Source organism: Dipodomys merriami, unplaced genomic scaffold (assembly GCF_024711535.1).
Source record: "Dipodomys merriami isolate MVZ:Mamm:240054 unplaced genomic scaffold, mDipMer1.0.p SCAF_50, whole genome shotgun sequence".
NCBI classification, from domain to species: Eukaryota; Metazoa; Chordata; class Mammalia; order Rodentia; family Heteromyidae; genus Dipodomys; species Dipodomys merriami.
In genome coordinates this window covers 9,925,757-9,953,497 of record NW_027206069.1, presented here as the reverse complement: position 1 = coordinate 9,953,497, position 27,741 = coordinate 9,925,757, and the positions used below count along the sequence as shown (strand labels likewise).

General features: G+C 51.4%; 1 protein-coding gene across 5 annotated transcripts; it reads right to left on the bottom strand.

Moving 5' to 3' along the window:
- On the bottom strand, window positions 1–25,279 carry LOC138810516 (ovarian cancer G-protein coupled receptor 1). 5 transcript variants are annotated; one of them, XM_069997735.1, is made up of 3 exons: window positions 25,049–25,279; window positions 6,824–6,929; window positions 1–3,409 (listed from the first exon to the last, which is right to left on the bottom strand). In XM_069997735.1, the coding sequence occupies exon 3, from the start codon at window positions 3,315–3,317 to the stop codon at window positions 2,208–2,210; it is 1,110 nt and encodes a 369-aa protein (XP_069853836.1). In that variant the 5' UTR covers window positions 3,318–3,409; window positions 6,824–6,929; window positions 25,049–25,279; the 3' UTR covers window positions 1–2,207. The 5 variants fall into 5 exon arrangements, with proteins under 5 accessions (XP_069853836.1, XP_069853835.1, XP_069853840.1 ...); XM_069997734.1 differs by lacking the exon at window positions 6,824–6,929; XM_069997739.1 differs by lacking the exons at window positions 6,824–6,929; window positions 25,049–25,279 and adding an exon at window positions 20,741–20,787.
- Between the last annotated feature and the right edge of the window lie 2,462 nt (window positions 25,280–27,741).

Below are 27,741 nucleotides of genomic sequence, written 5' to 3'. Positions count from 1 at the left end.
TATGAGTGGTTACTTTGCTTTATTTGCAGACAGGTTTGCCACATAAACCCATTGCACAGTCCATCACTTGTAGACTCGGTGTAAAAGAGAGGACAATACAAAAATACAACTCTTGATAACAAGTGGAGCTGTTCTTAGCTCATCCCAGCCCGTGCCAGTGAGAATGCCAATGTTTAGGTCAAAATAGGGGGGAAAGCTATGGAGCGAAGGGACACAAAAGACTCAGCCAATATCAGCGCACTAGTAAGCTGGCAGGCTGAAGCTGAGTGAATTCTTCCTGGTTCTGCAACTATTTCTGCCACCTTCAGACATACTCATTTCCTCCTCAAGAAAGAGGAAGAGGAAGTCCTAGATTATCAGAGACCTTCCAGAGAGAGCTGGAGCCCTCCACAGTCAAAGTCAAGTAGAACCCTAGGATCCCAGAAGCCATCCTTCCCTGCAGCTCATCCACCCTTGGCCTCTGATAGAAGGGGTAAGAGACACAGAGTGTAGGATCGATGGTTTGGAGGTTGAAGAAGAGAGAGAAGAGAGATTGAGTATAGGATTCTGCCTGTTCACTCTCTCAAGTTAACAGAGTTCAGAAATATCCTACTGCTGCAAACTTCTCCCTGCCCCTGAACTCCTCCTGGGCTACGGCCTATCTAGCCTCTTACTTTGGAAGGATTTAAATCTTGGGGGTTTTGAGAGCATGCTGTGGGAAGTCAGAGCCTGCTCTAGTCCCGTCTGAAGGGCTGGTGTTTCTGTGAAGGAGGCAGGTCTCTCAGAGCAGCCAGCAGCTCTTCTGCCCTTGCCATGTCCACCAGGGCAGAGCTGGGCATGACACCTGGCAAAGGCCAAGTCTCTGGGTTTTGACCAGTCAAATGAGATTGAAGGACCTCATTCCTCCCCCCGCCCCGCCCCAGCACCACAATCTGTGCTCTCTAGAGATCTTTGAGGGGTAGCACTCACAAAGCAAGAAGATTTGCTGTGAATCTGATCAGAGGAAATATCTGTGTGCTTGAGCTGGGGCCAGACACAAACCTTCAAGAGAGATGAGCTCTGTCCTCAGCCCTCTGTGATGGAAGGAAAGCATGACATATGGCCCAAGGGCCGCTGCCCTCTCCAGATGGGTGAAGTGGGGCATCTCACAGAGGAGCAGGGACAGAGAACAAAGGCAAAGTGAGCTCCAGGCCACCTCCTCTCCTGTCCACGTGAGCTATTGGATCCACACTGGATCTTTATCCTGGGCCTGCTGCCTGAGACCTTGAGAGCACTTGGTGTGGTTGGTTAGAGCTGAGGATTCTGGGAGCGGGTCACATTCCTCTCTTGATAACTGCTGGGCACTCCATAGTATGTGTGGCAGGGGATGGGGAGTATGGACCCTACCAGCAGTAACAGAATCTCAGTGTCTTGGCCCTCATCTGGCGGGGAGACCTGACATTTAGATCTCTCTCCTTCTGCACACCGGGCTCTCCTGTCTGCCATTCTGGGAACGTGATGGAAGAAAAGCTCATTGGGAGGAAATCTTGCCAAGACCTTCAAGAAGGACATCCTGGCTTCAAGTCCTAGTGGCTACATTTGATACTTTTATTTTGAAGGACCTTTGGCAGCTCCCTGGGGAGGCCTGGGGTTCACTTGCCATCAGCCTTTGGACCTGGGGCAGGGGTGGGAGGGGGGTTCTGTTCCACCCTTCCCATAAACATAGGATGCAGTTGCTGCCGGGCTCTCTGCCGCTGTCCCTGCCCCCATTCCATGTCTACTGTTCCTTCTCCCCTTCCATCTGTTCAGTCTCCCCTTCCTTCCCCATGATACAGCGGGTGTCAAAGGTGACAGCACAACTTTGTGCGTCACGGAGTACGGCAGGCACATGGACAAGTCTCACCGCTGACCCTAGTGGCGCCCTGGTCCCCACCCGACCACATCTGCTCTTTGCAAACCTCCTGCCAGTGCCAGGCCGCTGTCTCCCCATCCCGAGCAGCCCCAGCAGCGGGAAGACACACCAGGGTTGACTGAGCTCATCTCCCCCAATCAGCGGCGCCCCTGGACCCCTGCAAGCTAGAACTGCCCTCCAGGGATCAGAGAGGCCTGGCGGTGGCCCGGTCATCCATCCCTCCCTCCCTCCAGCAGAAAAAAAGGGGTGCAGCTGCCACACAAGTTCAGGGACCACCCAGCCTCTGGGCTAAATCAAGGCTCAGGCCTCACCTAAGCCCACACACGGGTGACTGAGGCTAGACCAACCCACCCGGAGGGGACCCGATCACGGCAGGCACCACTCCGGGCGAGGCAGGGGTCTGGAGCGTGGAATGGAGCTTCGTTAACAATCCAGGCTCCCCACTGTGGGCCTCACTTTTTCCAGAGGCCTCAGGAGCCCCCAGTGGGTAGGCCTCCCTGGCCCTGCGGGTCCTAGAGCAGGTAAAGAAAGCCAGGCAGGCTCCCCGGAGGCGGGCCAGGTCCCTGTGGGTAGTCTCGCTGACGAAGCAGTACAACACGGGGTCGGCGACACAGTTGAAGCTGGTGAGGAGGAGGGAGAAATGGTAGGCGTTGAAGATGCCCTTGGCGAACTCACAGCTGGCCTCCCAGAGGCTGCGCACCAGCAGCAGCACGTGGTAGGGCAGGAAGCAGGCCAGGAAGATGACCACGGTGCTCAGGACCAGCCGCTGGATCTGGTCCTTGCGGCTCTTCTGCGTGCCGTGGCTGCGCCGCACTGCCCGCAGGATGCCCTGGTAGGAGGCCAGCAGGAGGCAGATGGGGAAAAGGAAGCCCACCAGGAAGCGGTAGTAGTTGATGCTGCGCTGCCACGCCTGGATGGGGTAATGCTCGAAGCACACGCGGTGCCGGTCCTCGTCCTCGATCACTTCCTTGTGCATGAGGAAGTAGATGCTGGTCAGCAGTTCCTTGACCCAGATGGCCACGCTCACACCAACCGCTGCCTTCAGGGTCCGGAACTGATGGAAGCGGAAGGGATGGGCCACGGCCAGGTAGCGGTCGATGGAGATGCAGCAGAGGAAGCCCACGCTGATGTAGATGTTCTCATAGAGGAGGATGCCGCACACCTGGCAGGACAGGTCGCCGTGGGACCAGTTGTCATGCTGCAGCACGTACTGCAGCCAGAAGGGGAGCGAGCAGATGTAGAAGAGATCAGCCATGGTGAGGTTACACAGGTACACGCCCAGCTCGTTCCGGGCCTTGATCTGCAGGTAGCCGAAGTAGAGAGACAGGCAGTTGGCCGGAAAGCCCACCACCAGCACCGTGACATAGACCACGGGGGCCAGCGTCTGGTGAATGGTGTGGTCAATGGCACAGGTCAGCGAGGAGTTATCTGTGGTGATGTTCCCCATCTTTGGACCGAAAGGGCCTTTACCCTTCACAGGCTCAGGGACTTTTCTCCACCGCCATCTTGTTTAGAGAAGGTGGCTCAAGCTGTGAGCCCCTGGAAGTAAATTAAAGGTGAGAAAGGCTTAGAAGAATCATAGCTAACATGTATACAGTGCCTGCTGTGTATCAGACACTACTGTACATGCCGTATTTGTTTGCTCATTTACTTATTTTGCTAGTTCCCAGGCTTGAACTCAGGACCTGGGCGCTATCCCTGAGCCTTTTTGTGCTCAAGGCTAGGGCTCTTCCACTTGAGCCACAGCACCACTTTTAGCTTTTTCTGAGTAATTTATTGGAGATAAGAATCTCACAGACTTTCCTGCCTGGGTTGTCTTTGAACTATGATCGTTAGATCTAGCTCCCCGAGTAGCTAGGGTTATAGGTGTGAGTCATCGACACCCAGCTTTTTTTCTCCTTTTTTCTTTTTGTCAGTTACAGGGCTTGAACTCAGGGTGTGGGTGCTGTCCCTGAGTTCTTTTGCTCAAGGCTAGCACTCTACCACTTTGAGCCACTGTACCACTTTCAGTTTTCTAACAGTTAATTGGAGATAAGAGTCTCATGGACCTTCCTGCCTGGGCTGGCTTTAAACCACAAGCCTCAGATCTCAACCTCCTAAGACGTGAGGATTACAAAATAGTCCCTGGCTATGTACTGTATTCTATTCAACTTATGTACCAGCCAGCCAACTCTAATCCAAGGAGAATAGCTGAACAGACCATGTACCAAGACACTGAGACACGGTCTATGGCTTTCCTTCCCTCTCTCTGGCTTCCCTTATTTTTCCCCTGATCTTTGTCTTCCAGATGTGTTGGTGGGGAAAAGAAGACCGTAGATAGGAGGGGTGCGAGCCCATTCTGAGCTCTGCTCTGCAGGGGAGTCTCAAAGCCAAGGTCAGTTCCAACCCTTACACAGTAAGGGCCCTCTACCCTTGCCTACAGCAATCAGCAACCCGTTTCCTGCTCACTCCTGGGGCTTTGCTACGCGCAACACAGCTCTTGCCAGGGCCTCTCCAGACAGCAGCAGAAGCAACCTTGTAGCATCCTATTGTGCAAGAAATAAAAGTGGAGCTTCCTGAAGGGCCTTACCTAGACTCCTGGATTTCCCATCAGCAGTCCCTACCCATTCTCTCCTTCATGGAGCTTAAGGAAGGTTCTGGACCAGGAGCCAAAAGACAAAGAGTTCCAGGCCAGTGGAACAGGAGTTTCACCCCAGCATCAACTGTATCCTACACTTCTAGGAAGGGAAGGGTTGAACAACTACTACCAGGTGTGCAAGTCACTTAGCCCATTTCCTCACCTGGAAAAAAGATAAAAGCAGCTACTCAGGGGGGCCGTCTGCACAGGACCACATATAACAACTGCTGTCAGGAGGCACAGCGTTGATTTGCCAAGGGAGTGCAAGATTGTCATGTTACTCAGATCAGTGAAAAGTTCACATGGTTGGGAATTTAATGTAGAGGATTCCAGACACACAAGCAAGTGTGACTGACACCCAATATAATGTTGCATTGTGAATTAACAGGTCAAAATAATAAAGGCTAGAACTGCTCTTCTAGTTTTGATTCAGCATTTCTCTCTCAAACAAACAAAAACCCTCACTAGATCTAAAACTATATTTGATTTTTCTCCTTTTCTTCCTTCTTTACAGTACCATTATGTAGACGAGGTTAGCCTCCAACCCACATCCTCTGGCCTTAGCCTCCCAAGTGCTAGGATTATAGGCGTGTACTATGTACTATACAGGCTAAATCAACATATCCCTATTGAGAGTGTAGCAGATTCTCAGTGAATGGGGGGGAGGGTCTAAATTAAGTGACTTTGTGTGGTCTACGTGTCAATTCTCAAGTATCGTAAGACCACAGGACTCCAACTCCTTACAGCTCTCTGAGAAGCTAAGTCCTCCTCTTCTTTCTCTTCCTCCTCCTCTTCCTCGTCCTCCTCCTTCCTTTCTCTTTCCCTCTACCACCACCCCAGCTCTACCTTCCTTAAGACCACCAGATGAGAAGCTGCCCCAGCACGCTACAAAGGCTCTCAGGTAAGTCCAGCCCCAAAGTTTCAGTCCTGCGGTCCAAGAAGGATCAACATGAGGAATTTCTCTAAAATCACATTCAATACTGTAAATACCCAAGTACATTCATCCCCTCCATAGTCATTTCTGTTTGCTGCAGTTCACTGTGGTTACAAAGAAAATGGATGAGTCTAACACAGTAAGATATGTTCAACTTAGGAGGCTTAAGACAGAAGGACGGAGAAAAGGCCAGCCCAGGCTCACATAGTGAGTCCCTGTCTCAAAAACAAACAAAAAAGGGGGCTGGGAAGGTGGCTCAGTGCTAGAATGCTTGCCTCACATGCATGAGGCCCTGGGTTTGAGTCCTCAGCACCACATAAACAAAAGAAGCCAAAAGTGGTGTCGTGGCTCGAGAGCGTGAGCCTTGAGCTGAAGAGCGCAGGGACAGCGCCCAGGCCCAGAATTCCGGTCCCACAACTGACAAAAAATAATAATAATAATAATAGGACCATGGCTTTCCTAAATGTTTATAAAATACACAAGAAACAGGTCCTATGCAACGCTACCCTCTTTCACTTAGTCTCCAGCCTCCTGTCGCTGCCTCTAAAATCAATCCTCCTCTTCTACTCTAGCTCTTTCCACCATAATGCCCCACCAAACTCTGTCCCCCCAATGTACTACCCCCTTCCCCCAGCTCCACCCGACCTTCCATTCTAGATCTCTTTTCCACCTCAGCTCTGCCCCCACCCTGCCCATCCCAGCTACCCCCCTTCCCACCTCAGGCCCCCTGATTATCACCCATGGGGCAGCCATGGCAGTTCTTCCAAAATGCAGACCAGATTCTCTTCCTTGCTTCATGCCCACCGAGGTAGACTCTTTCACACTTAAACTGCAACCCTCAGGGAGGCCTGCGAGGCCTGTACGTGTGCGCGTGCATGTGATCTGGTTCCAGTTCTCTGATCTTACCTGCCTCCCCCACACCACAGCCACAGGAGCAGCTTCCTGTGTGGAACCTCGATGTCACACCTCAGACCCGAGGAGGCCTTGATTCAGCTCCTACTGCTTCCTGAGTTCTCCTCCTGCCCTGCCCCACCCACCCCATAGCATCTGCTCCTTCTTTATCAGATCTCATCCAAGGAGTGCAGCCCGCCCGTCCGTGGGCTCCACAGGCTCCTCGGCTCAGCTTCTTGTGCATTTCTTTGTCTCCCACGAGAACGTAAATCCCAACTTGCACACTTGACCAGTGCTGGGTCTTTAGCAGCTTGAACTGCCTGGAGATTCTTAATTAAATAGGTGAACACCACTTCCTTTATTTCAGGTCAGGAAACTGGTTCAAAGGGAAAGTGACTTGCCCAAAGCCAATAGAAAGAAGGAAGAATCAGCTAGAATCTGGGACTCTGTTTCATGTCCCTCCTCCCTCCCCCCCCCCTCCCATCAACCAAGGTCCCCACCCAAAGCTCACCTCTCCAACCCCTGAGTTCCTAGAAGCCATGAATTCCCAGTGGAATCAGCTCCCACGTCCGGTCCAGGGCACTGGCCCGACCCAGCAGGGAGGATTGCTTCTTATCCTTTTAATTGTGATAAAAAATATATATATATACACAAGACAAAACATAACCACCTAAACCACTTTAGATCTACAGCGAGGTGGCAGTAAGTACTTTCCCACCTTCTAACCATCACCCCTCCCATCTCCCGAACGCTGCTCATTATTGCAACAGTAAAACTCTGAATCCATTCAAGATGAGATCCCTCAGCCCCATTCTACTTCCTGTCTTTATGATTTTGACTATGCTGGGCACCTTCTGTAAGTGGCATCAGACAGTATGAAGTCCTATTGTGTCTGGCTGTTTCATTTAGTACAATGTCTTCAAGATTCACCCAGCCTGGAAGATGTGTCAGAATTGCCTTTTTTTTGCTGGTCGTGGGGCCTGAACTCTGGGCCTGGGTGCTGTCCCTTAGCGCTTCAGCTCAAGGCTAGTGCTCTACCACTTAAGCCACAGTGCCACTTCCAGCTTTTTTCTGCTTATGTGGTGCTGAGGAATGGAACCCAGGGCCTCATGCATGCAAGGCAAGCGCTCTACCACTGAGCCACCTTCCCAGCCCCAGAATTGCCTTTTTAAGGCTGAGTAAAATGTAACTTACTCATGCACCTTTGGTTTAGCCATCTGGACATTTGGGTTGTTTCCATCTTCAGCCACTGAGAATAATACTGTAATAAACATACAGGTACCAAGATCTGTCAAGCTCCTGCTTTCAAGTCTTATGGATATTGTATCTCCATATCCAGAACTGGAATAGCTGGATCATAAGATAATTCTATGGTCATTGTTTGGGAAGTGCCAGGGTATTTTTCCAGAGCAGCTCAGTGCACAGGTGTTTTTAGATTGTCCATTTGCTTTCACACTTACATGCTTTGGTGGTGAGAAAAAAGGAAGAAGGATCAGCCGAAGACTGGGATCACCCACCCACCACCCCAAAAAAAAACAAAAACTACTGCCCACAGTCCACTAAATCACCATCCTCCTGCTAGCTCTCCTATCCCTGACTCCCAAACCCACACTGGAACCCAGTGCCTCATCAGAATTCCTTATGAGGAAGTGGACAGCAGCACAGGTTCTAGAGTGGCCCCCAGGCACAACCAGTTAGGACTGGTTCTCCGCAGGTTAGATAAAATCTACCTGCAGGAAGGTACAATTCACTCATCAGCACAGGCCCCAGGACACCAACAAAATAGGGCAAAGGAAGCCACCAAGAAGGCATGTCCTGTCAGGTCTTGGAACTTCCCTGACTAGTCACAGGCCCCAAGTCTGTTGTTTACTAGTGATGAGTGTACAGACAGACCAAAGTGTGGGCTGGGGCAGGGCCACGGTGTGTAGCTTCCTCTTTCCTAGGCCAGCAGTAAGCCAATTCTGGCCACTACTGTCAGAAATATTCAAGCTTACAGGGCCAAAAGGAAACACAGAGAACAAAGAAAGCATTTTCTATATTCATTTTGGAAAAAAAAAAATCACTTCTTGGATGGGGGGGGAGGGGGGGGGAAAACACCAGAATCCCCTGGAGATTAGTTAAGACAAACCCTCCAGGGTTTCCAGGAAGGAGGGATTCAAGATTTTTTTGCATTTTAAGCATATCCCAAGTGCTACAGATGCTGTTGGGCCACGGACCACACTGAGCAGCGAGCTACCATGACAGTCTACGAGGACTGAGATTCTGCTTCTGACACACTTTCTGCAGGAATTCCCCTGATAGGGGAGCAGAGGTGGCTGGAAGGGGAACTTAAGACCCAGCCAGACCTGTGGGCAGAACTGGAACAAAGGCCCAGGATATCCCCTAACTAATTTAGCTTCTCAAGAAGGAATAGGGGGCTGGGAAGGTGGCTCAGTGGTAGAGTGCTTGCCTTGCATGCATGAGGCCCTGGGTTTGATTTCTCAGTACCACATAAACAGAAAAAGCCAGAAGTGGCGCTGTGGCTCAAGTAGTAGAGCGCTAGCCTTGAGCTCAAGAGCTGAAGTACAACACCCTGGCCCACCACCGACAACAACAACAACAACAAAAGAAGTAATAGGGACCCTGTCTCAGTGCCTACCACTTAGATTCGAATAATATTTTCTAGTTTCCAGAACATTCTACTGACTCCTGCCTTTGTAGGCCACCTTCACAACAGTTCTGTTATTGTCCCCATTTTAGAGGCAAGAAAACTGAGGTCCAGAGATGAAGCACTTGCCCCTCCATCCAGTGCTCCCAGATTTCACAGATCGAGTATATGTAGAGTATGTGCAGTGTTTGTGGTGCCAGGTTATGTAGGACTTAGATATAAACAAGAAAGAGCTCCCACGATCTGGTAACCTCCAAGATTAGAAGACAAACCCCACATGCATGGATTGAGGCTGGGTCCGATGGTTTCTGTGGACATTGCTCTAGTACACATTCAGGTTTCACTCTCTGTGGGATGGAATCTCCTCCATGGCTCCAACCCCATCACACTCTGATGACTTTCCCCAGGCTGAAGTTTACATAAGCAACTGCTAGCTTCTCACAGGGCATGCTTATTGGGGCCCATGCCAGCCCATTGTTTTCTCCACTAATCTGTCCTTGGAGAGGATGTCTTCATCCTTAATGGCTCTTGTTGGATGTCTGGCTTTGGTTTCCTCCTCCATCCCCATTTATAGCATTTACTTTCATGATGCTTAAGTAAATTAGGAAGCTCTACCATTTTCTACCTGTGTATTTGCCATCCCCTCCTCCTCTTCAGCTCTCTCAACAGAACTCCAGATTGGCTTGATAAAGACTTTATTCACATTTACTCAGTGCAACAACTTCCTATTGGACTTTGTGGTTCCATCTTACCATCCCAAAGTCATCCTAACTAAGACATAGCCTGATTCCAGGCTTCTTCAATCATCCACCTGCCCATCCATCCATCCACCCATCTATCCACTCTTTCATCCATCCATCTATCCACCTGTCCGTTCGTCTTCCCATGCACTCATCCATCCACTCAACCTCCTACTCACTGATCCGTCCAAGAATTCCCTCATAGAACAAAATGTTCATTGAATTCCTACATGACAGCATTACACCACAGCACTGGACCCTAGAGTTGATTTGCTTTTGGCTTTATGAGACAGAGGAAGATAAATGAAGCAAACTCATAAGAACACAGTTCTTTATGAGAATTCATTCACGGTATTCTAACCCAGTTACATTAAGATCAAGAAAAGGAAGGGTTACCCCAGTAAAGGGGAGTTTGTGTCTGTGGAAAATGTCTGCATCACATCAAATGCAAGAGGGAGAAAATGAGTGTCTTTGAGGAACAGAAAATAGCTTGGCACAACAGGGTGGAGGTGAGTGGTGGGCAGGGCCGCAGTAGAGACAGGAAGCTGTAGCAGATGACAACTAACTAGGAGGGACGTAGGGAACAATTGGGGAAAATCTGAGAATTCCTCAGTACATAGTTTTTAAGACTCTCAAAAACTTCATTAGATGAATAACTGGGTGAGTATGTGCGTTTGTATAGACAGTATGTGCATGTGTGTGGATAGGTGGATGGCTAGACTAATGGGTGGATAGTTTGATGGATGAGTTGATGCGTGGGTGGGCAGATGGATGAATCCACGGATAGTGAAATGAACAGAAGTGAGTGAGTAGCTAGATAGATGGTGGTGGGTTTTAAGGCTGGGTACCGGAACAGTGGTGTCATTACCAGGAACCAGAAGGTGAGGAGGCGATTCTCCTGTCTGCTTAGGCTGCCTGGGCTGGACAGAAGGTCTTGTCTTTTCCCTCAGGTCTTTCACAGCCAGCTCTTCCTTCTACCACTTCCTGAGGAAAAGCCCCCTTGGATGGAAACTCTACCATGCCAGGAGTGTCCTTTCTCTACCTGGTCTCTGGAGGACTGTGATCCTCAAAAAGCAAAGGCTATCTTGGATGCAGAAGAGTTCTGCAGAAGGTTAACACATGGATGGGATAGAAAAACTCAGCCACGTCTGCTGAGAGCTCGCTGGCTTCCCGTGCATTCCTGTACATTCATTCTTTCCATGTTATATTATGGGAGGTCAGCTCCCACTGTACAGATGAAGAAACTGAGGCTCAGAGAGATGAGCCACCCTGCTGGAGCTTCCACAGTCAGGATGTTGCAGGCCAGGTTGAAACTTTTAACTGACTCACACTTTCCTTTATTCCTCACTGGGAATGTTTATCAAGATGGCCACTGAGCAACTCACTGAGTTGCTGAGCCACCGGGCTCACGTGAGCTCCAGGCCTCACAGATGCCACCTCTAGGGCCAGTGAACTAAGTCTTGGGTACCATCTGTACCCAGATTACGAGGCCAACTACTTCTTCAACACCCATGAGGAACAAAATCCTACTGTGCGCCCAGTCCTCGGTCTCTCGGGGTGGAGGAGGGCTGCAAAAAGGAATCAAAACACTTTGTCATCCAACTAAGAGAAGGTGGAAAAATTACATACAAAGTAATGCAACAGCTAGAGACAGAGCTTAGATAAATGCTAATTGGATCAAGGTCTCCAAGGACTATAATGACTAGGAGGAAGCCCCAACAGGAAGGAAATGCCTTTGACATGATCAAGAAGCCTCACAGAGGCTCCAGGTGGGAGGTAGAGCAGACTGAGAGCTGAAATTCAGCTGCACCAGAACAGAAAGGAATCCCATCGGCACCCATTCTTCAGCGTGGTACACTTGGCACACACAGTTACTTGTGGTGCCAGGGACTACTCATGCAGCCCCAGCCCACAGGGCTGGGATGCGGTGGGGGAGTTCCTGCAGACCTGATTTCCCTTCCCTGAGCTCGCCAGCCTACCACATGCGTTACCCGGGCTGTTTCTATTCCTAAAAGGGTGTATTTTGGAAGCTGTTTCTCTCTGAGGAAGGTGCAGAAATCAGACTGCACTTTTTCCTTGGTTCCCAATTGCTCCAAAATCATCTCCCTCCCACAGTGACCAGAGCGATAGGACCTCATGTCTAAAGCCCTTGTGAGGGTTTTGAAGTTCAGTCCCTGTGATGCAGGCAGGTGGAACAGACATTTACCAACCCATTTCATAGCTCCTGAATCTCCATGAAGCTGAACCAGCAGCTCAAGTTCACACAGTAAGTCAGGATTCTAGATCCGAATCTAGAACCCAGGCACCCAGGAATAAACTCGATCCCTGCAAGCTTTCGTGTCTATAAACCAAAGCAAGAAATACCTTTTACACTGTGATCCAGCACACACAGACATCTAACACGCCTGCCTATGTACAGAGAAACACAAATTTCCCCGAACAAAACTTACCCTACCATTTGCCAGGCCCGCTGATTATTTTCTCTTCCAATTCATTTTCTTAAATGCAGATGGTGAGCTACTAAATGAATTTCCTGACTCACGAATGGGTCAGTTTGGAGGCGGGGATGGTTGGCATGAACTGGCTTCTCCCTGGGATCTCTGCAGCCAGGCAAGGAGGCAGAGCAGGGCAGCGAAATCCCTGCAGCTTCTAGAATTGGGACTGACAGAGTTCTCTCAGGGAATATCTGGCTTGAGTCCGCTCTGCCTGCCTGTCTGGCTAGGCTCTGCCCTCAAACTTCAAAACAGCTACGCTCCTGCAGTGGCTGGGCTGAGCCCTGGAGATCCTGCAGCCAGCACAGCTCTCCCTTCTGAGATCCGCCCCCCCCCCCCCCCCCCCCCGCAGACAATCTCCCAGCTCCATCTAGAAAGCTCCCCAGTTAGAGGCTGCCCATTCCTGAGCTGAGGCAGAATCATGTGAACTCCAATCTGGTGTCAGGCTGGGCGGTGGCTGAGGAACCACATGCCCACAGTTGGATGAGGGGGGTCGGAATTCCCCAAGTTTGGGAGCAGCCCTGCTGGGAATACAAGGGTCTGATCTGGAATGGGTATCCTGGGGTGGGGGTAGGGGAGCATGCAGGGGGAGTGGGGTGTCCTAGTTCTACCCATGTCTGGATATCAGGAGAGACAGGATATTGAGTCCCTGGCCTGGGTCCTCCCTGGAGGAGAGGCCCACACCCAGCTAAGCTGAGTCCCGTGTGGTCACTGCTGTCCTGCAGACACCAGCAAGGACAAAGGAGCAACGGGTGAGGACAAGGGTAAAACCCATTGTTTGCGCATCCACTCCCAGGCTCTTACCCCACAACCAACAGCTGGGTAAGTGGGTGTCAGTGATGGCCCCTGTGTGTGTCAGAAATATGAATGGCCAGGCCCCACCCCAGGCCTGCTTCTCTGTTTTCCCTAGCTCTCTAGACACAGGTGCAGCTGGGAAGTACTGCTGTGGATGGTGGACAGCACAACAGAATGCAGCGATAGGGTTAAAGCTCTGGGCTTTAAGGGGAGATGCTGGGATTTGAACCCAGGACTGTTAAACTCTGAACACAAGTCTATACACCAGTCCTCTTGCTACTGTAACAAATGCTGCCTAAGGAGTGGCTTATAGCAACCCCACTTTCTTACGGTTCTCCATGTGAAAAGTCTTGGGCCCATCTAACTTGTGAGCGGGAAGAACAGAGTATCAGTGTGGGAAACTGGTCCAGAGCAGGGGCCAACCACAAACCTCAGGCTCACATGTGCACTGGTTAACCCTACCACCACCACGGCCCACTTTCTGCATGGGAGAATGCAAAAGACCACAATGCCAGCCCTCCCTGTGCAGGTGGGGGCTCCGGGCCAGGGCCTGACAGCTCAAGGATGATGGAACCGTGGCTGACGTCAGGAGCCTGGTTCTCTTGGCTGAACAACCTCCCTTCAAGGTCGGCTGTTGGGGAGAATATCACAGACTATAACTGGGAGCCAAACAGCACAGGGGCGCAGTGAGCAGGAGTTCTCCCCACGCCATCAGGTGTTCTGTGGGGTGGACAGTCCCACAGGACACTGGGGTGTGAACCCTCCAGACCCTCGCCTTCTACCCCAGTAAGAACCACTGGTGTCATTTGACTACTCCCTCCCCCAGCACTCCAAGGGGTCCTCCTTCCCTCCCCACTAGGCCTCCGGGATGCAGGTGGAGGGGACCTAGGACTCCCTGAATGCCCAAGCAGAGCCCACGCCACATTCTAGGAATTTTGTTCTCAATCCAAAACAGGAAGGGAAGACCAGAAGTAGTAATGACACCTTGTGGCGTCTTGGTGGCCCGATAACCTCCATCCCTCCCACAAACAAATCCAGAAAGAGAACTAAGTAGTGATCCTGTACTAAGCCCCGCCGCCCAGTCTGTGATGGGCTAGGGCCCCTCCCAAGACCTCCAGCACGTGACAGGCATCTTATGGTCACTTGGAGACCAGCGCAGGGTACAGGGCCTGGGGAGAGGTTCTAGTCCAGACCTGGAGTTTGAATCCCAGGACTGCCATTTTCCATGGCCTTGAGAATCATATACCCTGCTGACCGATGGAATTCTAAGAATCCAAGGAGATGGCACTTTTGTAGGTCCTGGAAAAGACTTAGTGAGGTGATAATGGTGGTGGTGGTAGCACTAGCCCCCTACCTAGAAGGGTCTGACTTATTACCGTAGAGATGGTGGAGGATGGCCAGGCTGACCTGGAAAGTTGGTAAGGGAGTACCTCCTTCTCCGTGGGGATGCAAGGCACTCAAATTATTCCATTGATTTGAGGCTAGGCCAAACATAAGTAATGCTTGCAATTAGTCCCCAGCAAGTTCACTGCAGGAGCCTTTTCTGTCTGGGTCCCCAGATGCACATCACAGTGGAGGTGCTGCTGTCCAGGTCACCTGGAAAACTGGCCGTGCTGTATCATTGCAGGTTCAAAAGGAGCCAGGTCTGAATTAAGAGTAGCTCTGCTGCCAACTACAAGGACCAATAGGAGGAAGAGCAGAGCCCTTCCCAAAGTGCTACGGTAACCAATGCTGCTTGCAGTGGTTTATAGCAACTCAACTTTCTTAAGGTTCTGAATGTGAAAAGTCTGCGGCAGATCTAACTGGGCTAAAATTGACCTGTGAGCAGGGTTGGTTTTCCTCTGGAGGCTCTAGCGGAAAACCCATTTCTTTGCCTGGTAGCTTCTAGAGGTTTCTAGCGCTCGTTGGCTGGGGCTATCCTTCTGGCAATGGTGGACAGAGCCTGCCCCACACCCCCTTGCTGTCTGCCATTCCTGACGGCACTTTTTCTCCTCTGACTCTCCCGCCTCCTTCTTCCTGCTCCAGGACCCTTGTGATAAACTGACTCTGCAGAGGTGACATGTTTTCCCTTTTAGTTTTAATTTTGTTGTGCATTGTGGGGCTTGAACTCAGGGCCTGGGCACTGTCCCTGAGCCTCTTTGTGCTCAAGGCTAGTGCTCTACCACTTGAGTCACAATACCACTTCCAGTTTTTGAGTGGTCAATAGTAGATAAAATCTCACAGGGACTTTTCTGCCTGGGCTGGCTTTGAGCTGCAATCCTCAGATCTCAGCCTCTTGAGTAGTGAGGCGTGAACCGTTAGCGCCTAGCTTATCCCTTTATTTTAAGATTGGGTGATGAACCCCCTTCTTTCCATCAGCTGCCTAACTTAATTCCCCCACTGCCATACATATAGGGCAGCCCGGTCCACCACAGGTGGTAGGCAGAGCTGGTGTCTCTGGTTGGGAGAAGGAAAATTGATGTATGGACCTTGCCCTCCACTCTCACCTCAATCAGGACGAGGTGTAGAGCAAAGAAATCACAGCCACGTGGACCAGGCAGTCAAGTATTCTGTGGGCAGGCGTGCTAGAGCCCCTGGGCGGTGTGGGCTTTGTGCTGTCCTGAAAGCAGAGTGTGGGCAGCAGCAGCAGGATAGAAAGTAGGGGAGGGGGAGCCCCTGAGCCCTTGACACCTCTGCTATGTGGCTACTTCCTGGCCTCTGCTCTTCTTGCCCAAATGTGCCTCAATCACCACCTCCATCTCCTTTCTCCCAGTCTTCAAATCCAAATCCCACCCGTCACTGCCTCCAAAGTTCTTCAAAGTACTACTTCTCAGCCAAGCCTGGAGACACCTGTACCGGTATACCCTGGGTGCCGAGTAAATGCCGACTCCCAGGCCTTTGCCTATATCCGCCAACTCAGAACATCGTAAGGATGAAGTCCAGGGGCTGCATTTTCAACATTTCCCCCAGAGGTTCTGATACACCAAATCACTATAGCCCAGCTCCTCCACTGCCAGCTCTGTGCAGCCCTCCCTGATGCCGGGAGGAGACACCTACCTCCTCTCCATGCCCACAGCATTGACTCCATCCTCCTCTGGATGGCCTAGGAGTTCTGGACAACAGGTGTGTGCTGAGGGAGAGGACGTAGAGTGTGCCCCTTTGGGCTCTGAGCCACCAGGCGTGAGGCGTGGCACTTTCCACTCGCCACCTCACTGCAGATGGGTGTGATCAACCCAGCTTTGCCACCAAAGAGAGACATAGGGCCACAGACAACAAGCAAATGGTGGCTGCGGATTCAAGATGAAGCCTGAGTCTGGTGTAACTCACGTGCATCACGATTTGTAAGCACCCACCCCCCTCACTTTGGGAAAGGAGGTCCTGGATCTCTTTTGTGCTGTTGGGGTTGAGGAAGGTGTAGCATACACACCAACTGTGTCAAGCATTTGAATCAATGAGTGACTCTGAATTCACTCCTTCCTGCAGCCTTCCTGGAAAGCTGGCGTGGCTGACGCTGAGATTAGAAGCCAACACATTCAGGGGAGACAGGAAATGGATGAAACAACAGGAGGACAGTGGGTTTGACTCAAAGGTAAGTGGGTGGCTGGCCCTGCAGTAAAACACATCACCACAGAAACCTGCTGCCCAGCCGAGAGACTCGCAGCCAGGAGAGTCTGAGATCAGAGCTACCCCAGGCATCCTCCTTGTTTGACCACAGAGCATGTACCACTGGTTGTCATGGCAACCAGTTGGCCAGGCCTACTTCCTCCCCCCACCTCCTGCCTCCCCACCCACAGTGCTACAGCCTACCAATTAATAACCTAATAACTTATGGCAACAGTCACTCAGACACCCAGACAGCAGCCTTCTGGAAAGCAAACAGACTTCTCCAGGGAATTGAAAGCCACAAACATGCTCAGTGCACTTGACCCTTAGCCACCTAAATCCAGACTACTCTCTCCCTGGCTTTTCCCTCTTGTTTTAAAGGCATAGGTCTGGGCACTGGTGGCTCACACCTATAATCCCAGCTACTTGAGAGGCTGAGATCTGAGGAGTATGGTTCAAGGCCGGACGGGGCAAGAAAGTCTGTGAGACTTTCTTACAACCATTAACCAGTGGAACTGTGGCTCAAAGTGGTAGAGCGCTAGCCTTGAGTAAAAAAGCTCAGTGACAGTGAGTTCAAGCCCTGAATTCAAGCCCCACAACTGACAAAAAAAAAAAAAAGGCATAGAATTGGCAAAGATAGGGACTGAAGCTTCAGTGGTTCCCAGGAAACAGATACATAGCATGTAGGACGCTGCTCCCTGGACCCTGAATTAGGATCAGAGACACTGGTTCTATGGTAAGGCCCCTGACCAGGACATCTATATCTCTGCTGGTCCTCTTCTGGGAGAAACCCTTCATCTTTGCAAAAGAGGAATTGATTCATGGCACCCAACAACAAAAAGGATTTTGTTTTGGTCGGTCATGGAGCTTGAACTCTGGGCTTGGGTGATATCCCTGCGCTCTTCAGTTCAAGGCAAGCGCTCTACCACTTGAGCCACAGGGCCACTTCTGGTTTTCTAGTGGTTTATTGGAGATGAGTCTCACAGACGTTCCTGCCTTGGCTGGCTTTGAACTGCGATCCTCAGATCTCAGACTCCTAAGTAGCTAGGATTACAGGCATGAGCCACCGGCGCCCAGCTAAGAAAGAATTTTTTTAAAAAGGAAAAGTTGCAAATTATGACAGAGCCAAGATAGTTGCAAGCTATTTTGATATTCACCTCACTGAAAACTGGGGTGGGTGTGTCTAAATCCTCTCCCCTCTCCTCTTGAATCTATAACAGCTTGACCAAGAGAATAATCTAGAAGCAATACGGTTCTAGTTTCTGAGTCCAGGCTTGAAAGAACTGACAGGTGTGACTTCCTGTCTCTGGGGATGAGGGTTACTCTTGAAACTAAGTTTCAGACTGTGAGGAAGCCCAGCAAAACCAAGACCCCAGCTGGCAGGCACAGCTACGCTGCTAGCTACTAGACGGGCCAATCTCCTGCCATACAAGTGAGTGATCATGGAGGAGACTCCCCTAGCCCCAGCGACCCACCTAGCTGATACTGCCAAGAACAGAGGTCATCCAGCCCAATCCCTGCCCAAGTCATGGACTTGTGAGTACAATAAATGTGCTTTATTTTAAGCTAATATCTTTTTAAATGGTTTGTTCTGCAGCAATAGATAACTTGGCTGTAAATATTATCCTTCCCACCCCAATCACTTTAGGGCCTGTCATATGTTGGTTTTATTGGTAAGGTTATTTGATTCTAATTTGATAATAGTGGAGATTATTTCCATTTCTCCATTAGATCTGAAGGCTCAGAAAGTTTAAGTATGTCAAGGCTGAAACAAGACTTCTAAAGCTAAATTTCTCCCCTGCTCACCACCCTCCTCATTGTGCTAATATATGGCGGTATATGCCTTCTGATTCTGTTTCCGGTCAGATGAGCCTTCTCTCCCTGTTAAATGTGTGCTCTGCCTAGAAGGTGCAGCACCATAGTTAAGTGAAGAACTCCGGGTCTGACATCTAGGGCAGAGCTGACATCTTAGGGCATGACCAGGCTTTCAAAGTCAGAACTTGAGCTGTAAGATCCCATCCCCACCCTACAAAGAGCGCTTCTGTTAGTACCATTGGGAGGTAGAGCATAGAAGGTTAAAAAGAAGTGATTGGGGGGAGGGGGAGATGGGAAGGGATGGGAAGGGGAAACAAAGGAGGAGGCAACAATGCTTGATACGAAATGTACTCATTATCTTGCCCATGTAATTGTAACCCCTCTGTACTGTATTTTCACAACAACAAAAAAGAAAGAAAAAAAAAGTGATTTGGCTGGGCACCTGTAGCTCACACCTGTAATCCCAACTATTCAGGAGGAGGCTGAGATCTGAATATCATCGTTCAAAGCCAGCCTGGGCAGGAAAGTCTGTGAGACTCTTATCTCCAATTAACTCCCCAAAAAGCCTTAAGTGGAGCTGTGACTTAAGTGGTGGATTGTGATCCTTGAGCAAAAGCTCAGGGACAAAGCCTAGACCCTGAGTTCAAGCCCAGGACTGACTGACACACACACACACACACACACACACACACACACACACACACACACACACACACACAGGTGATTTGGGTGGGGTTGTAGTTCAGTGATACAGCAGGAATTTAGAGTACATGAGGGAAGGAAGGGAAAGGAAAAAAAAGAAAGGAAACAGAAATAAGGGAAGGGAGGGAGGGAGGGATGGAGGGAAGGAGGGAAGGAGGGAGGGAGGCAGGAAGGAAGGAGGGAGGGAAGGAGGGAAGGAGGGAGGGAGGGAGGAAGGAAGGAAGGAAGGAAGGGAGGGAGGGAGGGAGGGAGGGAGGGAGGGAGGGAAGGAGGGAGGGAGGCAGGAAGGAAGGAGGGAGGGAAGGAGGGAAGGAAGGGAGGGAGGGAGGGAGGGAGGGAGGAAGGGAGGGAGGGAGGGAGGGAGGAAGGGAGGGAGGAGGGAGGGAAGGAGGGAAGGAGGAAGGACAGGAAGAGAGACTCTGGAAGAAGGAAGGAAGGGAGAGCAGGAGGGAGGGCAGTGGTGTGCTAAGGTACTAGATGTAAGAGGTGGGTCTGCAGGCAGGCCATGCGTTTGGAGCTGGGCTGTCCACTGAAAACAGTTGACATCAGTAGGGTAGTTCTCTCTTCCTGCGCTCACCCTCTCCCTCTTCCTTTTGGAAGCTTCCCAGTGTGCTGGGGGTTGGGGGGAGGGATGAAGCCCGTCTTCCCAGACTGTGTCCTGTCAAGCCGCTCTGGGCTGCACAGGCAGTGGACACCGGCTGCCGGCTGGCCTGGCCTGGCTGTGCGGAGGGGCCCCTTCCTCCGCACCCACACAGCCTCCCGCCGCTGTCAATCTCAGCCAGCTTGGCTCCTGGCTCCTGGCCCCAGGCGGGCGCTGACCGCAGTCCCTGCCGTCCAGCCCGAACGCGGCCTGGCCACCGCGTTCTTCCTTGGCAGGGCCAAGAGTTGGGGACCTTGCCAGCCCGACCTGGCGATGCTGGCCTGCGGAACACTCGGGGGAGGGGGTGCGGGGGGCCCAGCCCCAGGCCCTAGGACCCCGGTGCCCTTGGCAAGAGGGGTCACCCCCCTCCGCTGGCCTAGGGAGGGGGAGGAGGGCCAGGGGCTCTGGGGAGGGAAGGGTTAGCTGTCTCACACTTCTGGGGGGGGGGGTAGGGGGGTAATTACCAGGTGGCCACGGTGCCAGCCAGCGGGGGTGGCTGCTAAACCCAGCAGCGGCCACAGGCGGAGACACCGGATGCGCCGGTGCTGGGGGACAGACACGGGGCTGGGGGTGGGAGGGCGGGGTGGTGATCTCCACCGCTCCCCCTGCCTTCTGTCTGCCGGGCACGCGCACGCGCATGCACCTCTGCCTGCCCGCCGGGCGCGCGCGCACAGCCTCTGCCTACCAAGCACGCGCACGCACCTCTGCCTGCCCGCCGGGCGCGCGCACACAGCCTCTGCCTGCCAAGCACGCGCACGCACCTCTGCCTGCCCGCCGGGCGCGCGCGCACAGCCTCTGCCTACCAAGCACGCGCACGCACCTCTGCCTGCCCGCCGGGCGCGCGCACCCCGCCTCCGCTGAGCGCGCACCCGGGCTGCTCCCGCACCTCCAGCACTCCCGCGCGCCCCGCTCCCGGACGGCCCCCCCAGGGCCCCCACACCGTCTTCCCTCCCTAGAGCACCGGGAACCCAGGATCACCTCGAGAGGAAGCCGCCTGGCCCTCGGGGTCGCCTACCTGCGCGGTGACCGTCCGGTCCCGTCCGGAAGCCCAGTGCTCGCGCCCTCTCTTTCTGGCGTGGCCTGGGGACTCCAGGAGGTCCCTGCCTCCCGCGGGAGCCAGCCGGCCGCGCTGCTGCGCCCGACCCTCCTGCTCCCACCTCCCGTCAGGCACACTCAGACCTGCCGTCCACGCCCAGCCTTGCGCGCTGACCGCAGCCCACAGGCCAGGCGCCTGCCGGGGAGGCCGGGGAGGCCGCGAGCGCGCGCCCGGCCCCAGATGCAGCCCCGCCGCCTGCGCCCCGTCCCGCCCTGGGGACAGGTCCGCGCGCCATGCGGGCCCAGATGCAGGACCCCGGCCTTCTCCAGCCGCTGGGGGAAGGGGGGGGGAGGTTCCCTCGCAGCCAGGGAGAAGCTGGGAGCAGAGTATACAAAGTCGTCTCTCTGAATTCACCTCCATGTCCCCAGCTCAGGCACATCCGTAAATGGGGTCCCATGCCCTGCTTTGGGGCTCCCTTTACCAACCGTGACCTTAGTCCTAGCCTAGCAGGGCCCTGCCGTGGCCCTGATGCGCTCAGAGCAGGAACGCATCTGCAGCCAGTGGCCCCAGACCACGGAGGAATGACTTCCTGATAAAAATGAAGGAAACTGGAGTGCCTTCTTCTCCACAAGCTTCCAGAGAATCCTAAGAACCAGCCAGAGTTTGCATTTATTGAGCACTGACTGTATGCCCAACACTAAGCACTTCAATGCCTTAACAACCTTGATCCTCAAGCTCTCTGTAAAATACCTATCACTCCTATTCCCATTCTACAGGTAGAGGAATAGAGCCCAGAGAGGTCGAGTAACTGGACCAAGGTCACACAAGTATGGGATGAAGGAACTGAGATTCAAATTCAGCAGCCTTCTGCTCCAAACCACTTGCTTCCTGTCCCTTGCCACCCTTACCTGTTCACCAGCAGCTTCTGCTCCTCCACAACAACCTACCTTGTCTCCTGTGACCCTCTCCCCTCTAAAGCCCGCCTGTGGCATTTCCTAAGCTCTCATCCTGGTTTGAACACTCCCAAGTTACCTGTCCTATGGAACCTTGGAGGTTGTCACAGGCCATGGTCGCCGAGCCCCCACTCTATTCCCTGAGCACCCCTGACCCATTCTTTGCCCAGCCTGCTGGGGCCTTGCTCTGGGCCCTGTGCCCTGCTCCAAGTAGGGCTATCCCCCATTCCTATTTGTGAACTGAGTATGCACTCAGCATCTCGGGAGCATGCAGAAGCGTGTGTGGCTGCTCCCAGGATAGATGGCTGGGGGTAGAGAGGCAGACAGACCAAAATGCAGGCTGGAAGGGAGAGGGAGAGACAGCAGTCCTCTTACCTGCCAGTGCTCTGGGTGGCTCAGCACCTCGAGGTGAGTCCCTGAGTGGGAATGGACAGGACAGAAGACAGCAGGAGAGACACAGGGAGCAAGAGGAGGCCTTGGATACAGAATCGGGGGGAGGAAGGGAGCTTTCCTCCCAACAGGCGCTCCCAGTGGCTGGGTCTGCTTCCTCTGCTCCTCCTTGTAGTATCTTCCCAAATGGAAGTTTTCTGAATTAACTATTCATGCCTGAAAATGTACATCAGCTCTTTTGAAAAATAGTCACACTGCAAGTAGTTTTGGCTGTGAAATCCAGAGTGAGTTTGGGTTCCAGCTTCGCTCTTTACCAGCACGGAGACTGTGGGTGAGTCTCTTAGCCTGTTTGTGCCAATTCCTTGATGGGGAAATGGGGACAGTACTTGCAAAGGGAACAAGATGATCCCAGGAGTGACATCTCTGCTCAATGCCTAGAACCCAGGAGTTCCGAGGATGGGGCTGTTTTATATACTGCAGACACTTCTTACCTATTCATGCTAGAAGCGTGGCTTCTAGCTACTGCCTTTCACTGTCTAAATATTCCTAAGACATGCTCCCCTTTTTTAGCATGTAACTTTATTGGTATTATTAAGGTCTTGTACAGAGCTGGTACTGTTTTCACAGTTCAGGTAATGAGTACAGTTCTTTTTTCCTTTGCTTTCCCTCAGCTCCCCCTGCCCCGACCCTGCCTACATGTTGCACAGTTTATTTCTTCCTACTGTCTCCTGAATAGCATGACTGTCTTTGTTCACCCTTCCTCTCTCTCTTTCTGTGCCCCCCCTTTGCCCACCTTAAAAACAGAAAAAAATCCAAAGACAAAAACAAATACCACCACCAACAACAACAGCAACAATAACAACAACAAAAAAAGACATTTCCTGGAATTGGTGTTGATAAATAGTATTTTAAGTGTTTGGCGGAGTTACACCTTTGGGTTTTGCCCCTAAGAGTACCTTCCTTTTATCTCATTGTGTGTGTGTATGAATGCATGACATATGTGGAAGCCAGATAAAAAATACAACTGCAGGGGCTGGGAAGGTGGCTCAGTGGTAGAGCGCTTGCCTTGCATGCCTGAGGCCCTGGGTTCGATTCCTCAGCACCACATAAGCAAAAAGAAAAAAAAGCCAGAAGTGGCGCTGTGGCTCAAGTGATAGAGCTCTAGCCTTGAACTGAAGAGCTCAGGGACAGCACTCAGGCCCAGAGTTCAGGCCCACAACCAACAAAATTAAAATAAAGAAAAATAAAACAAATTTTTAAAAAAAGGTGGGTTTGGAAAGATCATCACACCACTGGCCTGCCATTTTTCTCGAGCTTGCCTGTGACACTTGGTGTCAAGATGTTCTTTAGTGGTGGTAATGGTGGTGACACAGAATGTGTTCTTTTGTAAATGAAGCCAGGCAACATCCTTACAAAGAACATACAACACCTGGTGCCGGTGGCTCACGCCTGTAATCCTCACTACTCAGGAGACTGAGATCTAAGGATCACAGTTCAAAGCCAGCCCGGGCAAGATAAAAGTCCTTGAGACTCTTCAATAAACTCCACAGAAAAAGCCAGAAGTGGTGTTGTGACTAAAGTGGTAGTACTAGCCTTGAACACAAAGAGGCTCAGGGACAGAGCCCAGGCCCCGAGTTCAAGCACTGGGACTGGCAAAACAAAATAAAAAACACAAAACTTACAGGAAGATGGTATTATGTTTCAGAGCCTTCTTGGGCCTAGAGAATGCTCTAGGAATTACACTCTCAGAATGCTGATTTGAAATACTGCACTACTGTCTTTCTTGCCCATGGAAGTCCACTTCCCATGAGGACTTCCTTTCCAGTCTCCTATGGGAGTGTTTTCTGTTGTTGTTGTTGTTGCTGTTGTTGTTGTTGTTTTTAATGTCTTGGTATTCTGTCTTTAGACAATGCCTCCATGCTGAGCCTTTTGGATGACTAGTGCATGGTATTTTCCCAATGCTAAACTCAGGGTGACTCCTTGCAGGTGTCCAGAAGAATGGCAGACAAGGGACTGTGTGGAGAGGGCTGGGTGGCCTCCACAATCTGTCCTTATCTAACCTCTAGCCTCTACTCTAAGGATTGTGTCCTTGCTCGGGAGAGTTTATCCTCTGTGTCACGGTGGCTTCAGGTTGGCTATGACCCTTTGTGGAAGGCGGCTGCACCCATTGGAATCCCTCTCTGGCTTCTTCCTGTGAACCTAAGCAGATCCTCAGCTCCCCAGAGAGGCCAGTCCCAGGGGGCCGCCACCCATGACAGACCCCTTAGCCCAGCCCCTCAGTTCCCTGCGTCCTACCCACAGGTCTCTGATGACACAGAGGCTGATGCGTCACAGGCAAACTCACAATAATGGAGTTATGAATACACACAGCTTATCTACTTAAAAAAAATTACTGTTTTCCCAGTTCACTCTTCCAGCGAGCACAGTCCGCCTGGCCTCAGAGGAAAGCTCTGTTCAACCTCTAAAGAATAGGAAGAAAGGCTGCTTCCTTCCCAGCCTCCAGCCCGGCCCAAGGCTCCTCGTCCACCTGCCCTGCTTCCTATCACCCAGGGCAGCGCCCCCAGCCATTCAAGCAGGTGTTCAACTTGCCTTCTGAGAAAGACTTGCCTTTGCTCTAGTTCATGCAGCTAGAGGCTGGTGGGTCTGAGAGCAATTATCTCTAGCATTGACCACACACCAGCAGTCTGGGGCCTGAGCTGATTAATCATATTCCTGATGATCCTCTTCCTGAGTTGAAATCAGGTAACTTGAGGGGATGGGTAGGGGTGGGAGAGATGGAAAATAATGGAAAGAGTAACATTGATCAAGGTGCCTTGTACTCATAAATTGATATGCTGAATTGAGACCCCTTTGTACAACCACTTAAAGATAATAATAATAATGCTAATAATAACAATAAACTTGTTTCTGTTCCTACTCAGATCATCAAGGCTCTCAGACCTACCATGACTAAGGGAGACACCAGAAGGCAGGAAACCTTGAAGCCAGAGAGGAGTCAGCGCCGGTCCGTGTGAAATGTCAGCATGTACATCTGGAGGGCTGAGATCCACGTCAAATCCTAGGCTAGTCTTGGAACACCAGAAAGAAGCTTTCAAGTTAGGTTCTCTCAGGCTGTTTGTTTGGAAGGGCCAAGTGCAGGGAACTTTAGCATCTAAGTACCTAAGTTTGCATCTCATACTGGTTGCTTTTTAGTTGTGAAATTTATGCAACCTCCCGGGGTCTGTTTTTTCTTTAAAGTGGGGTTAATAGGGAACTGGGTGTGCTGACTCACATTGGTAATCCCAGCTACTCAGGAGGCAAAGATCAGGAAGATGGAGGATCACAGCCAGCTGGGAGAAAGTGTTAGCAAGACCTTACCTCAACCAACAAGCTGGGTGGCTTGCACCTGGGATTGCAGTTGCAGCAGAAATATAATAGGAGGATCATGGTCCAGGCTAGCCCTATCAGAAACATAGAGCCTATCTCAAAAATAACCCAAGCGTGGCTCATGTGCTTGGTAAGCATGAAGTCCTGAGTTCAAACCTCAGTACCTCCAAGAAGTGGGAATAATAGGAAAATCAACATAAGAATCAGATATCTAGGTGCTCTTATGACTGCTGGTTGGCTTCAAAGCTAGCTGGGAGAGAGCACACAAAAAGGAGTATTGCTGGTAGAAGTAACATGGGCAGGGGGGCAGGGGGCTGGGTACCCGTGGCTCATGCCTGTAATCCTAGCTACTCAGGACGCTGAGATCTGAGGCTTGTGGTAAGACTCTTATCTCCAATTAACCACCAGAAAACTGGAGGTGGCTCTGTGTCTCAAAGTGGTAGAGCGCTAGCCTTGAGTGAAAAAGCTCAGGGACAGCACCCAGGCCCTGAGTTCAAGCCCCACTACTAACAATAAAAAGAGATGGACCTTGGCCAGCCAGATCCTCTGCTTTGGAGAATGGAGCTTCCACTTAGCGGCTATGTGGCCTTGAGAAAGCCACATGACATTTCTGTGCCTCCTTTTCTTCTCTGTGAAATGTAGGTACTAAGAGTACCTTCAGAGTGTTCTGAATTAGTAAGTGTAAAACTCTTAGAGTTATGCCTGCCCCTGGCAAGTGTTCCATGGAAGTCCATGGAAGGCTTGTGTGTTCTGTTCTGGTTCAAGTGTGCAAGATGCATTGTTACCACTGAGGTAGGCAGCTGGTGATTGACTGCCTTTGATTTTGCCCTCTTTGGAGGTCATTTGACCTGTATATGGAGGCAGGGCAGGGATGAATCTGATTGGTAGCAGGCACATACGACCTTCTCCAGACTTTAGGGGCAGGAGTCCTTAGAGACATCCTTTGGAACGGGTATGGTGTCATCTGCTTCAATTCCCAGGAGGAGGCCAGCCTGGGCTACAGAGTGGGTTCAAAGCCAACTTGGCTATGTAGTGAGACACAGTCTCCACAAACCAAACCATAGAGAGAAAGAGAGAGAAATCTACTGGATGGCAAGTCACTCTGCAGCATCTACTGAGCACCTGTGGCTTAGGTGGCACCACTGCCTGCCCTCCAGAGGGGTCAGGGACGCCTCAGGCTGCCATACTGAATATGCTCTGGGTGTGGGTATTGCCAGGGACTGAACTTCAGAGTCAGAAGAGTCCAAGATGGGCTCCAAGGCCTCTTGAGGAAGGTGGGGCGTCCTCGGGAGCTTGGAGGGCTGAAGGTGTGGGGTTGGCCGAGCGGAGGGAGGAGGCCAGGGCAAAGGACAGGCAGTCACTGCAAAGCGGGCAGCAAGCTCAAAGGCATTCAGTTCATTTCAGTTCATTCAGTTATTCATTTGTTAGCTTCCCACAGACAAACTAAAGGTGTATGCTCTCTCAGTGGTACTGGGGATTGAGTCCACGGCCTTGAGCTTGCTAGGCAGGAACTTTTACCACTGAACCATGCCTCAGTCCTAAAGTCATACTTTCTAGCAATGCTCTGCACTCAACACAGGCTGATTTGCTAATTATTTTTCTATTCCTTGTTCAAATTCCTTTTTTTTTTTTTTTTTGGTCAGTCATGGGGCTTGAACTCTGGGCCTGGGCTCTGTCCCTGAGCTCTTCAGCTCAAGTGTTCTACCCCTTGAACCACAGCGCCGCTTCTGATTTTTCTGGTGGTTTGTTGGAGATAAGAGTCTCACAGACTTTCCTGCCCAGGCTGGCTTTAAACCACAGTCCTCAGCGCTCAGCCTACAGGCATGAGCCACCGGCCCCCGGCAATCCAAATTCCTTTCAAATTGGTCTCATTCCACTCAAGAAAAAGCATCACTGGGGTGCTAGAATGTCTTTACCACCACTGGAATTCTCACTCCTCCTTTGTAACCTGGAGAGCTGGTCTGTAGCAACAAGTGTGGAGGCTTTGTGGCCTTGCCCTGCTTTCTTTGTTCTCATCTATGCAACAACTTTTCCATTGTGGAAGAAGGTGTTCTCTGTTTCTGAGAGTGGAATAAGATTTCCTTTAAAATCGAACACACACACACACATATATACATATATACATATACATATATATATATATTTGTCTCTTGCTATGGTCTTGGTCACTGAGGTCTCTTCAACAATGAAGAGGGGAGCCTGGGAAGGTGGCTCAGTGGTAGAGTGCTTGCCTAGCATGCATGAAGCCCTGGGTTTGATTCCTCAGTACCA

Bases quoted from the DNA above. Each gene is read 5' to 3' on its own strand.
- LOC138810516 (XM_069997735.1), bottom strand. From the start codon at position 3,317: ATGGGGAACATCACCACAGATAACTCCTCGCTGACCTGTGCCATTGAC.